This window comes from Oncorhynchus keta, chromosome 12 (genome assembly GCF_023373465.1).
Source record: "Oncorhynchus keta strain PuntledgeMale-10-30-2019 chromosome 12, Oket_V2, whole genome shotgun sequence".
NCBI lineage: Eukaryota > Metazoa > Chordata > Actinopteri > Salmoniformes > Salmonidae > Oncorhynchus > Oncorhynchus keta.
In genome coordinates, this window is record NC_068432.1 from 33903078 (window position 1) to 33916811 (window position 13734).

General features: G+C 40.3%; 3 protein-coding genes and 1 pseudogene across 6 annotated transcripts in view; 1 reads left to right on the forward strand and 3 right to left on the reverse strand.

Moving 5' to 3' along the window:
* Positions 1-13734, reverse strand: part of LOC127906333 (rho-related GTP-binding protein RhoF-like) — a 51165-nt gene that overhangs the window by 10108 nt on the left and 27323 nt on the right. The window lies entirely within an intron of this gene.
* LOC127906330 (rho-related GTP-binding protein RhoF-like) lies at positions 815-4588 on the reverse strand. The gene is made up of 4 exons (XM_052458056.1): positions 4439-4588; positions 2613-2722; positions 1639-1773; positions 815-1427 (listed from the first exon to the last, which is right to left on the reverse strand). The coding sequence occupies exons 1-4, from the start codon at positions 4512-4514 to the stop codon at positions 1224-1226; spliced, it is 525 nt and encodes a 174-aa protein (XP_052314016.1). The 5' UTR covers positions 4515-4588; the 3' UTR covers positions 815-1223.
* LOC118391391 (rho-related GTP-binding protein RhoF-like) overlaps positions 815-13734 on the reverse strand; it is a 39590-nt gene continuing 26670 nt past the window's right edge. For 2 of the 4 annotated variants that reach the window (XM_052458049.1, XM_052458051.1), the window contains exons 3-6: positions 13533-13642; positions 12559-12693; positions 12159-12347; positions 815-1239 (exon numbers count right to left, since the gene is read on the reverse strand). In XM_052458049.1, the coding sequence (XP_052314009.1) occupies positions 12183-12347; positions 12559-12693; positions 13533-13642 (410 nt within the window). In that variant the 3' untranslated portion in view covers positions 815-1239; positions 12159-12182. The remainder of the gene's footprint in view (positions 1240-12158; positions 12348-12558; positions 12694-13532; positions 13643-13734) is intronic. The other 2 variants (XM_052458050.1, XM_052458052.1) reach the window with 1 other exon arrangement.
* Positions 3184-9461, forward strand: LOC127906325 (transmembrane protein 120B-like; annotated as a pseudogene).

The window sequence follows — 13734 nt, forward strand, 5'->3', positions numbered from 1 at the left end:
TAAAACATCTGATTAAAATATTTTGTCATGTCTTTTCATTATGTTTAGTTGTGTCATTTAATTGATTGGGCTGATTTATTTTCAACATGACCTATGTTAATATTGAATCAGCTTCGCTTGATGGTAGCTGTTCCCTCTTGGGGGAATATACTTATGTCAGAGCCATTTATTTACATACATGGATATATATGGCTCTGTGTAATGTAATTTTACAACTAAAAAATCATGTGATGTGTTTCTTTCCTAAACATACATATCAATCAGCATGTCCATATTATTCAGTTATCTAAGTAGGAAACACTGCCTTGTCTTTTTTATAGCATCCACCACTAGTGGGCACTGTCATTTAATTTAGTGACCTGCAATAAATATTTGTCCAGACTCCAGCTTTGAAAGGAGCTCATTTCTAACAGCTTTCAACCACAGTACATTGCCCTGACAATATAAAAGGTGCAGCATCACATTGTACTCAGATGGTGCACTGTGTATCAACATGCTTAGTAAGCACGGTCACTGATTAGTACTTATCATCCACTGCAGAAAGGGTAAGCCGCTTACATGAACATATGTAACGGATATTTTCCCTGAGTAGGTAGGTATCCATTAACAGACAACTTCCTGAAACAAATCTTGCCAGGTGATAGTGATCAGTGGACCAGAGCTGTGAGGAAGAATTATTCAAGGTAACACAGTACATTAAGTAGGTCAGTGCCTCGTCCTAGAAATGGAACTGCTACAAAAAAATGTTTTACAAATCAACCACTCAATGATCGTGAGAGATGTTAAAAAAATAAACACCACAAAAGGCCAGCAATAGGCATAAGTTCTTTATAAAAGTAAAAATAGAAATTCAGTAATTGATAAAAGGATATTTGAAAAAAGGTATATGAAGTACAATCTCAATCTGCTTTTATATGCCAATTTACACCCTGGTCTAACGTAGCTAGTAATTAACAAAACCACTCTAGAATCCCAGGATAGAGCTTGTGCCATAGAACTAGCAGGAATTCCATCTCTATCCTAGCAGATCTTAGTAGATATTAGTTCAGTGTTCAATATCATTGTTCAGATCCCAAAGGCATGAATTGGTTGGGGATAGAACAGGCTCTTCTTGAAATTGAATTAGGATGACCCAGGATGTGGCAAGCAGTTGTTTATAATAGACAAGCAGCAGAATGTGTAGCTTTGGCATGTAAGACCAGAGGACAGTGTCCCCTGTTGTGTCAATGGACTTCAAGCCTCTGTCCTTTCACTAGAACGAGGTCACAGGATGACACAATGCCTCTTCTTCGTACGTTGTCTTGCTCTGCGGCTTGATGCCAGGGCTTTTTGGTGGCATCTCTGAAAATGTCCTCTACGTTCTCCCGGTATTTGGCTGAACACTCTAGATAAAGCTCAGCACTCATATGCCGCCTGGTCTCCTCACCCTGTGGAACCAAACAATGAGCAGTCACTGGATGACAGGGAGTACTGGACCAGAATTGGAGACTGGTAAACAGGGCAAAGCAGAGAAGGTTTTCTAGGATCAAGCATTTGAAAGCCATTATCCATAATTCAAATGAAATGGTTAAAGTCAAAGCACCACACCTCAAGTTATGTGTATAAACCCTGTCATCAGGGGGACAGGTTGATCCTCACCTGTGTGTAAGTGATGGGAGCCTGGTCCATGGCTTTTAGCCTCCTGGTACGCTCCTTATCCTTCCTCAGGTCAGTCTTACAGCCAATCAGAATGACAGGAACATCGCGACAGAAGTGGTTCACTTCCGGGTACCACTGTGTGAGACAGCAGAACACAATAGTGAATGTAGAGGTAAGAGGTCAAGTTAGGAAGGATCTCAAACTGTCACATTGGGATTACACTCGGGATCATGGTGTTTGCATACTGTGTGTGTGTACTGTTTTCATATTTTCATTGACTGGACCCATAAACAATTAACGCTAAGTTTCATCAATGACCAAACAGAGGAAACAGATACTAATAAAATAGCCTACAAAAATACTACATTGACAGGTTGTTTGGTTTGGCTCTACGTCTACCCAGGTATCGGTTCTACAAGTAGGCGTGTTTACCCCCTCCCTTGCTGTAATGGTTTGTGCTTACAAAGTCTCACTCTGACTGCATTCCCCTTGACTTTATCACATGGCATGCATTTATGGCTCTTTATTGACATCTCCCTGCTCATTGAGGAGGCTTCCAGCACATTCCCGTCTGTTTTTCAGGCCAAGCCACTGGGGTCAAAGTTCATGTGCTCTGGTTGAGTCACAAGTAGCGAACAAAGTCAAAGGAATGTACACAGTCACATCAAAGTCAATCTCCAACAATCATTCATCAAATTCCTGCCTAGATGTGATGTCTAACCACATAAGTGGTGAACTCGCAATCGCTTTCCCACCTCTCTGTGGTGACTAATGTTGTGATTGTTTATTTGTACCGACAATACTCACTAGATCTATTATGCACTGTACCGGGATCCTAGCAAAACATGCAGGCCCTTAAATTCACTGTGGTTAGCTGCTTACTTAGTGTTGGCTGTTGTTGGGCAGAATATGAATGTCATTGGCTGTCACTGGATAATGTAATATCGTAGATTAATCATGATCAATGAGCTTACCTTGATTAAGACATTTTCAAAACTGGTGGGGTTGGTCACATCATAACAAACTAACACCAGGTTGGCATTCTGGTATGAGAGTGGCCTCAAACGATCGTAATCATCTTGGCCTGAAAAAATGGACACACAAATACACTCAATGTAAACTAGGATAGGATAAGTAATCCTTCTCACCCCCCTTTTAAGATTTAGATGCACTATCGTAAAGTGACTGTTCCACTGGATGTCATAAGGTGAATGCACCAATTTGTAAGTCGCTCTGGATAAGAGCGTCTGCTAAATGACTTAAATGTAAATGTAATGTAAATGTCTGTGACCAAGCGTTCTATCCCCATAGCAACCAACTTGTATAGACGTACACATTTTCCTGTCAGCGTTTGCGCTGAGTCAGTAACATTTTTTAGTTCTTGTAAATGTATTATACTGCTCTTCAAATCATTATCCAAAACATTTTTCTCAAACAGTAATGTGAAGCTGTTATTGTAGTAGGTGTTCCTGTCTAGTATTAATATTTCTGCACTTTTAGAAATGTGACGTCACGAATGGACATTTGAATATTTGGGCGGTCTGACGCATGCGCGCAGCGTGACATGGAAAAATAATCTTGAACAGCTGTAGCTACCATTCTTATTATGCCTCAGTGGTAGCTACCAAAAAATACAACTGTCTGCGGCTGTACTGTAGCCATCTGGAGGTTCTGTACAGGGAGTCGGAGGAAGCGAAATAGCTAGCTCGTGCCGCTAACTGTCACAATGTCCCTGCAAAGGTGTCAAACTGATTGGGAAGAAATTGACCAAGAGTATCAACAATTACAGGTAGGCCTATGTGAAGCCTGTTTGACAGCTAGCTAACGTTAGTGCGTAGCGTGACGTGTACTACCGTCAGTTCGACAAGAGAGGAGACGATATAGCTACGATTGTCAACTCAGTTTAGTAGATTGCTAGCTAGCCTGTTAGTTCGTTTGCTAGCTAGCTGGTTCAGTTAACCTTTTGTCAAATTAGTATGCTGGGTTATCGGATAACGTTATAATTGTACACAATATTTTGTATTCAGGAACTTTCTAATATAATTATGCTGAACAAAAATATAAACGCAACATGTAAAGTGTTGGTTCCATGAGCTGAAATGAAAGATCCCAGAAATGTTCCATATGCACAAAAACTTATTTCTCTCAAATTGTCTACAAATGTGTTTATATCCCTATTAGTGAGCATTTTTCCTTTTCCTAGACAATCCATCCAGCTGACAGGTGTGGCATATCAAGAATTATACAGCATGATCATTACACAGGTGTACCTTGTGCTGGGGACAATAAAAGGCCACTCTAAAATGTGCAGTTTTGTCACAACACAATGCCACAGATGTCTCAAGTTTTGAGGAGCGTACAATTGGCATGCTGACTGCGGGAATGTCCACCAGAGCTGTTACCAGAGAATTTAATATTCCTTTCTCTACCATAAGCCACCTCTGTCGTTTTAGAGAATTTGCAGTACATCCAACCGGCCTCTCAACCGCAGGCCACGTATGGTTTTGTGTGGGCAAGCGGTTTGTTGAAGTTAACGTTGTGAACCATAACCCCCAAGTGCCCCATGGGGCGGTGAGTTTATGTTATGGGCAGGCATAAGCTATGGACACTGAACACAATTGCAATTTATCGATGGCAATTTGAATGCAGAGATATGTGATGAGATTCTGAGGCCCATTGTTGTGCCATTCATCCGCCGCCATCACCTCATGCTTCAGCATGAAAGTGCACTGACCCAAGATCTGTATACAATTCCTGACATCTGAAAATGTCGCAGTTCTTCCATGGCCTGCATACTCACCAGACATGTCATACATGGAGTACGTTTGGGATGCTCTGGATCGACGTGTTAGACAGTGTGTTCCAGTTCCCGCCATTATCCATCAACTCCATACAGCCATTGGAGAGTGGGACAACATTCCACAGGCCACAATCAACAGCCTGATCAACTCTATGCGAATCAGTCAAATGACTGATTTCCTTATGAATTGTAACTCACTCAGTAGAATCTTTGAAATTGTTGCATTTTATATTTTTGTTGGGTATAGTATCCTGGGGTATGCAAGTCAGGTTTACTTGAATTGGTGCAGCTAGCTAGATTTTAATATATGGAAATTTGGCCAGTGACTGGCAAACGTTAGCTCGTTAACTAGCAATAATAGCTTGTTGAGGTCATAATAACAAGCAAGCAAACTAGCTAGCTCAGGTTGATAACAATGATTAGTAGCTAGCTAGTTGTTTTTATAGTGAAATCTCCCAAATTGTAACCTTGGCGCAGTTAAATCAGTCAACCAATGCAGGTATGTAGCAAATAAGGGTCACTTTACCCAGGGTGCAGTGGCTTCTTTCCCTCTCATTTCCTTCTTGACACCACTTGAAAGGACAGGATAAGTTCAAAATAAAATAATTGCCGATTTGACAGTCTCTGCTATCAACATATTTGAGTACAGATGAAACATCCTTCGGTAATTTATTTCCATTTTATTTATAGGAAACTCACAAAGTGTACAGGCAGAAGCTCGATGAGCTCACCAACCTCCAGGCAACATGCAGCAGTGCCATTAGTAAACAGCGGAAGGGTCTAAAAGATCTCGGGCACAGTCTGTGCAAGTAAGTAGCCTACTCTTAGTGCTGTCAGTTGACACAGAATGGTTGTCTTATTTTCTTGTACCAAAGGTCCCCATAAGTAGGACCTGAGGGTTTAAAGGTTTAATTTTCTTCGACAGGTGCACAAAAACAAGTGATGAGAAAGAAACGGAACTGATCAAAGACATCCAAATGCAAATTAAAGACAAAGAGAACTTCTTCTTTGATATGGAAGCCTATTTGCCAAAGAAGAATGGGTCAGTGTATTTGATGACTTGATTATTACATATTTTGGTTACAGATGTTGCCATATGAGGGTGTCAAAGCATATTGTAAAATGTTTGTCTCTTTTCAGATTGTACTTAAATTTGGTGCTTGGCAATGTGAATGTAACACTTCTCAGCAACCAGGCAAAGTAAGTGTGCTTTAACAAAATATCTGTATTCAGTCACATCCCCATGGTTTCTGCTTATGACCCCCTGTTTGTTCTATTCTCTGGAGCAGATTTGCCTATAAAGATGAATATGAGAAGTTCAAGCTTTTATGACAATAATCTTGATGTTTGGGGCCATAACCTGTCTCTTTTTGCTCAATTACCGGTGAGTTGGCTATGTTATGCATTTGATGTTTCCTTGCAGCATCTTTTAATGTTTCATCAAAGCGAAGTAGTTGTAAATGTCTGTTTTGTTGTTGCAGTGTCACAGATGAAATCTTCAACTTCTTGCTGGTTTGGTACTACTGCACTTTGACCATAAGGGAAAGCATCCTCATGAGCAATGGGTCCCGGTGAGCTACTAAGCTTTTTATGTGATTTTTTTATTTATTTATTAATTTTTTACTCTGTGAGATCAAAATACTTTACCAGTGTGCCTACCAAGTTATGCTTCTTTATTCTAATTCCACTCCATGTGTCCTTTCAGGATCAAAGGGTGGTGGGTTTCCCATCATTATGTCTCTACCTTCCTATCAGGTGTAAAGCTTACCTGGTAAGTGTTTTATTTTTATTTTTTTTAAACTTTGAACACTTTCTTTGAATTGCTGTTGGTCAAAAGCAAAACATCTGTTGGCAGTTGCCTTCAAAGGTTTTCTGACAAGCAGTTTGATTGATTAACGTTATCCCATCACCTGTATTGATTGGTTCCTCTGTTTGCTTCTTCTCAAAGGCCAGAGGGGTCCATGTATCAGATGTTTAGAAGTCAATTCCTTGCATTCTCCATTTACCAGAGTAAGCATCTACTTTTTCTATTTATACTGAACAAAAATATAAATGCAACATGTAAAGTGTTGGGCCTATGTTTCATGAGCTGAAATAAAATATCCTAGAAATCTTCCATGTGCACAAAAAGCTTATTTTCCACAAATGTGTTTACATCCCTATTAGGGATCATTTCTTCTTTGCCAAGATAATCCATCCATCTGACAGGTGTGGCATATCAAGAATTAAACAGCATGATCATTACACATGTGCACCTTGAGCTGGGGACAATAAAAGGCCGCTCTAAATGTGCAGTTTTGTCACACAACACAATGCCACAGATGTCTCAAGTTTTGAGGGAGTGTACAATTGGCATGCTGACTGCAGGAATGTCCACCAGAGCTGTTGCCAGAGAATTGGATAGTCCTTTCTCTACCATAAGCCACCTCCAAACGTAATTTTAGAGAATTTAGCAGTACCTCCAACCGCAGACCATATGTAACCACGTCCGTCAGCCCAGGACCTCCACATCCGGCTTCTTCACCTGTGGGATTGTCTGAGACCAGTCACCCAAACAGCTGATAAAACTGAGGAGTATTTCTGTCTGTAATAAATAACTTTTGTGAAGAGAAACTATTTCATATTGGGTCGGTTTGGCTCCCTAGTGGGTGGGCCCCTGCCCAGTCATGTGAAATCCATTGATTAGGACCTGCTGAATTTATTTCAATTGACTGATTTCCTGATATGAACTGTAACTCAGTAAAATAGTTGACATTTTTGTGTTGCGTTTAATAGTCTTGTTACGTAACTATTGTGTTGAGGAAAAAAATCAAAACACAATACAGCCCAAATTACTGTAATGTAAGTGCATGTCATTGCTCAAACATTATTGGTTGTAAAGGTGTTTCATACATATTATATTTATCCATCCTTTTGTTTTTCAGGCTTTGTGCATTTTCTTCAATATTACTACCAAAGTGGCTGCTTATACCGGTTACGAGCTTTGGGGGAGAGAAATCAGTTGGACCTCACAGTGGGTAAGATGAGCTCCTTTTCAGTTAGGAAAGCTTCTAAGGCTTGCTTTTTGGTTATGACTTGGGAAACCCCCTGTGGGCTTTTGAACCATTTACAAGACAGTTGTGTGTGTTAATAGTTGTTGCAATAAAGTGGGCCACAAGCAACCCCATGACTACAAAAATGGGACGACGGTGGGGTTTTACCATTAAGCAAGTTGTTTTTCTTCCATGTTGAGTGAAATCCCAGTTGTCGGAATACCTTGCAGAACATCACACTCTTTGAATCTCAAGTTTTCCTTTCTACTGGCCAAAATTGCAATTATGATATACATTTCTCTAGTTTATTTCTATCTGGCTGACCACAGAGAGCTGATGGATAACATCTCACAATCAGTTTGCAGCTGCCCTTGAACAGAGTATTGGTTCTGACATACAGAATGTTTAGCTCTGTTTTTGCTATAGCTTACTGTATTATCCTTACCATAGTGTGTCTAATGATTAACCTGTACCCTTGACAAAGCTTTTTAAACTGGATGTAAACTTTCTGTAGTTTGTGCCTTCCACATTTTCCACCATTAGTATATGTATGCGTGTCTGTTTTGCAGAGGGGTTTCAGTCATGGATATGGAGAGGGCTCACCTTCCTCTTGCCATTTCTCTTTTTCGGCCATGTAAGTCAAACACCAGACCACCACGCAGCTCCTCAATATGGGTTCAGTTCAGAGGTTGTTTACATTTATTCCACCTTTCTACTACTTTCAACTCAAGACATTGACGTATCAGGCTTAATATCTTTTCTCAACAGTGATGAACTTAAACACAATTGTATTAATTGGTCATCCAGGGATGAGGTCGGGTTAGTCTGGGTGTGTGCCAGTGTGTTTCACACAGACTGGGATGAGAGTGGGTGGGGAGACGGTCAACTGAAAGTAAGAGGTTATTGCAAAATCTGTTACTGTTGTAAATAAAGTCTGCCCAACATGACTGCAAGGCTTTAATTGTGTTCCTTATTCCAGTGAATAAGATGGTTATTTCTGCTGTTTATACATTTACATGTACACACTCCAGGGTAAGCTTCCATGCTCGTGTGCTTGAATAAGGTTTCAGGTCTTGGACTGAGCTTTTCTCTCTCTCTCTCCAATCCCCTTCACAGTTCTGGCAGCTGTACAATGCTATGACTCTGTTTCGGTTGGCAGGACATGAAGACTGTAAAGAGTGGCAGGTAAGGACAGAAATACTACCCTACAATCTCTAAGTCCATTGTTTTCAAATACAATACAGTACAACATGTCTCTACTTCCAGCCCGTCTTGTGCAAGCTCGTCTAGAATTTTCTTGTAACCTATGCTCGTTACAAGACTTCTCTCTGACGCTGGAAGTTTAACCTTGTGATGTCATTATACTAAATGTCATGAATACATGTCATTCCTAGTGCCTTTGTTTGTATCTTTTCAGGTATTTATGTTGGCACTGACATTTCTTGTCCTATTCCTGGGGAATTTTCTCACCACATTAAAAGTTGTTCATCAAAAGATCCAGGAAAATCCAGAAAAGGTGCAAAAGCAGGAGTGAGAGAGTCTGACTACAGCTCAGAACTCCAAGTGGCCAGTAACCAATAAGCAAAAGGGCACTTTGACACGCACAGCCGATGGAAAGATGGACGGCAGAGGGTTTGTGCCAGGAAAAGACAGAGCAGAGAGACCAATGTGTCTCGGACCGTGATGACAGCTGCAACATTAACCAATAATCTTGGCTGAGTGTGCTTTTGTTTCCGATAACCTGTCAATGTCCTTGCTACACATGCAATCACAACACAGAGCAGCTTTCGTCTGGCAGATGAACCACTGCGATCCTGGACCATTTGAGGCTTGATCCTTTTAGATTTAGTGAGTGGACAGACTAATTATGGTGTTGATGTTTTTAGGTCGGAGCATGAACTACATGTACAGAGAGCCACTCTTCAAACTATATGCAACTCAACAAAGACAAGTAGCATTAGGTCAGGGTTTCCCAAACTCGGTCCTGGGCCCTCCAGGTGCACATTTGAGTGTTTTCCTAGAATTACACAACTAAATCAAATAATCAAAGCTTGATGATGATTAGTTGGGTATTTGAGTCAGCTGTGTAGTGCTAGGACAAAAACAAACGTGTACCTAGGGGGGGCCCATGACTGAGTTTGAGAAACCCTGCATTAGGTCATGAGAAAAGGTGAGTACCTATAAAAGTATATGTAATGTGTGGTCATGTCACTACTTCACATAACTGTTATCGGTATGGCATATTCGAATACGTCCAGGGCACAGCCATTTTTTCACTGTTATTTGTAACTACAAGTGTCTGTCGTTTTGATGTTTTTCAGTAAAGATGCATTGACCTATATATTTCTCCCCGGTGTGCTGTTGAAAGTTAACCCATTTGCTTATTTCTGGATAGTGACATGTCTATATTATATAAACTAAAGCCTGCTTCTTATTTCAGCAAGGTACCAGCCAGGACATAACTGATCATACATTTACACATTTTTAAATGATGCGTATACTAAAGATACTGACCAGGTTTGAGTATACAAGGGTTTCTCTTCTGTAGTGGTCTGCACCTTGCTTAGCTGAGTGCCTGGTGGTGTAACATTTAAGACACAGTGGATTCAGCATAGAGACAAAAGTCCATATTTTTTTAAATCCTGTAATCTGGTTCAAAATGATAACTCTTTCAATTAATTATTATTTGAGAGACTTGTCCAAATCAGGTTGTGCAAGACGATGCTGGTTGTTTGAGTTCACCTTGATCACAATATGCTGTTAAGGTCCACAACAAACAATTGCTGCTATGAGCACTGGTACTGTGCACAAATGATTGGCAATAATGTCTTGAGCACGAATGTGCTGGAGTGATCAAGTGTATTTAACTCGGCTGACATACATGGTATGTATAGTAACGCGTCCACTCTGAACTATGTACAATTCTCAAGAGTTTTTGTACCCATTTTCAGCATTTAATTTTTTACTGTTATTAGATGTGCATTTGAACAAAGTCTAAACTTGTATTACTTAGTGACAGGGCTTTCTAAATGCCTTATCTCTCACTGTAGCCTGTCACAATTGCGTGATGTATGTTTTTGTTCCATTTGGAATCAAGTGTTATGTTATTGGGGAAAATGTAAGGTCTTGGACTTTTAGTCTTTTCATTAAAAAAATCTATTGTACTCTCGAAGGGAACCACTTTTTGTTACACTTGTAGGAAAAAGCTAAAGCATGTTATTGAATTTCACATTTTGGTCTAATGGTCAGCTGTCAAATCTGCCACAATGCAGTACACAACAGATCCTATTTCCTCATGTATTGTTAGTTTGGTTTAATGTTCATGTCATGGATTGTCCTAAGACTAACTTGTGCCTGAATGTACACCTGTAACAAGAGACACTGGACAAAATCATTTAATTTATGCTGTCTCTTACTGCTTTTTCACACTGTATACATGGCTGTAAGACAAATAAAACATCTGATTAAAATATTTTGTCATGTCTTTTCATTATGTTTAGTTGTGTCATTTAATTGATTGGGCTGATTTATTTTCAACATGACCTATGTTAATATTGAATCAGCTTCGCTTGATGGTAGCTGTTCCCTCTTGGGGGAATATACTTATGTCAGAGCCATTTATTTACATACATGGATATATATGGCTCTGTGTAATGTAATTTTACAACTAAAAAATCATGTGATGTGTTTCTTTCCTAAACATACATATCAATCAGCATGTCCATATTATTCAGTTATCTAAGTAGGAAACACTGCCTTGTCTTTTTTATAGCATCCACCACTAGTGGGCACTGTCATTTAATTTAGTGACCTGCAATAAATATTTGTCCAGACTCCAGCTTTGAAAGGAGCTCATTTCTAACAGCTTTCAACCACAGTACATTGCCCTGACAATATAAAAGGTGCAGCATCACATTGTACTCAGATGGTGCACTGTGTATCAACATGCTTAGTAAGCACGGTCACTGATTAGTACTTATCATCCACTGCAGAAAGGGTAAGCCGCTTACATGAACATATGTAACGGATATTTTCCCTGAGTAGGTAGGTATCCATTAACAGACAACTTCCTGAAACAAATCTTGCCAGGTGATAGTGATCAGTGGACCAGAGCTGTGAGGAAGAATTATTCAAGGTAACACAGTACATTAAGTAGGTCAGTGCCTCGTCCTAGAAATGGAACTGCTACAAAAAAATGTTTTACAAATCAACCACTCAATGATCGTGAGAGATGTTAAAAAATAAACACCACAAAAGGCCAGCAATAGGCATAAGTTCTTTATAAAAGTAAAAATAGAAATTCAGTAATTGATAAAAGGATATTTGAAAAAGGTATATGAAGTACAATCTCAATCTGCTTTTATATGCCAATTTACACCCTGGTCTAACGTAGCTAGTAATTAACAAACCACTCTAGAATCCCAGGATAGAGCTTGTGCCATAGAACTAGCAGGAATTCCATCTCTATCCTAGCAGATCTTAGTAGATATTAGTTCAGTGTTCAATATCATTGTTCAGATCCCAAAGGCATGAATTGGTTGGGGATAGAACAGGCTCTTCTTGAAATTGAATTAGGATGACCCAGGATGTGGCAAGCAGTTGTTTATAATAGACAAGCAGCAGAATGTGTAGCTTTGGCATGTAAGACCAGAGGACAGTGTCCCCTGTTGTGTCAATGGACTTCAAACCTCTGTCCTTTCACTAGAACGAGGTCACAGGATGACACAATGCCTCTTCTTCGTACGTTGTCTTGCTCTGCGGCTTGATGCCAGGGCTTTTTTGGTGGCATCTCTGAAAATGTCCTCTACGTTCTCCCGGTATTTGGCTGAACACTCTAGATAAAGCTCAGCACTCATATGCCGCCTGGTCTCCTCACCCTGTGGAACCAAACAATGAGCAGTCACTGGATGACAGGGAGTACTGGACCAGAATTGGAGACTGGTAAACAGGGCAAAGCAGAGAAGGTTTTCTAGGATCAAGCATTTGAAAGCCATTATCCATAATTCAAATGAAATGGTTAAAGTCAAAGCACCACACCTCAAGTTATGTGTATAAACCCTGTCATCAGGGGGACAGGTTGATCCTCACCTGTGTGTAAGTGATGGGAGCCTGGTCCATGGCTTTTAGCCTCCTGGTACGCTCCTTATCCTTCCTCAGGTCAGTCTTACAGCCAATCAGAATGACAGGAACATCGCGACAGAAGTGGTTCACTTCCGGGTACCACTGTGTGAGACAGCAGAACACAATAGTGAATGTAGAGGTAAGAGGTCAAGTTAGGAAGGATCTCAAACTGTCACATTGGGATTACACTCGGGATCATGGTGTTTGCATACTGTGTGTGTGTACTGTTTTCATATTTTCATTGACTGGACCCATAAACAATTAACGCTAAGTTTCATCAATGACCAAACAGAGGAAACAGATACTAATAAAATAGCCTACAAAAATACTACATTGACAGGTTGTTTGGTTTGGCTCTCACGTCTACCCAGGTATCGGTTCTACAAGTAGGCGTGTTTACCCCCTCCCTTGCTGTAATGGTTTGTGCTTACAAAGTCTCACTCTGACTGCATTCCCTTGACTTTATCACATGGCATGCATTTATGGCTCTTTATTGACATCTCCTGCTCATTGAGGGAGGCTTCCAGCACATTCCCGTCTGTTTTTCAGGCCAAGCCACTGGGGTCAAAGTTCATGTGCTCTGGTTGAGTCACAAGTAGCGAACAAAGTCAAAGGAATGTACACAGTCACATCAAAGTCAATCTCCAACAATCATTCATCAAATTCCTGCCTAGATGTGATGTCTAACCACATAAGTGGTGAACTCGCAATCGCTTTCCCACCTCTCTGTGGTGACTAATGTTGTGATTGTTTATTTGTACCGACAATACTCACTAGATCTATTATGCACTGTACCGGGATCCTAGCAAAACATGCAGGCCCTTAAATTCACTGTGGTTAGCTGCTTACTTAGTGTTGGCTGTTGTTGGGCAGAATATGAATGTCATTGGCTGTCACTGGATAATGTAATATCGTAGATTAATCATGATCAATGAGCTTACCTTGATTAAGACATTTTCAAAACTGGTGGGGTTGGTCACATCATAACAAACTAACACCAGGTTGGCATTCTGGTATGAGAGTGGCCTCAAACGATCGTAATCATCTTGGCCTGAAAAAATGGACACACAAATACACTCAATGTAAACTAGGATAGGATAAGTAATCCTTCTCACCCCCCTTTTAAGATTTAGATGCACTATC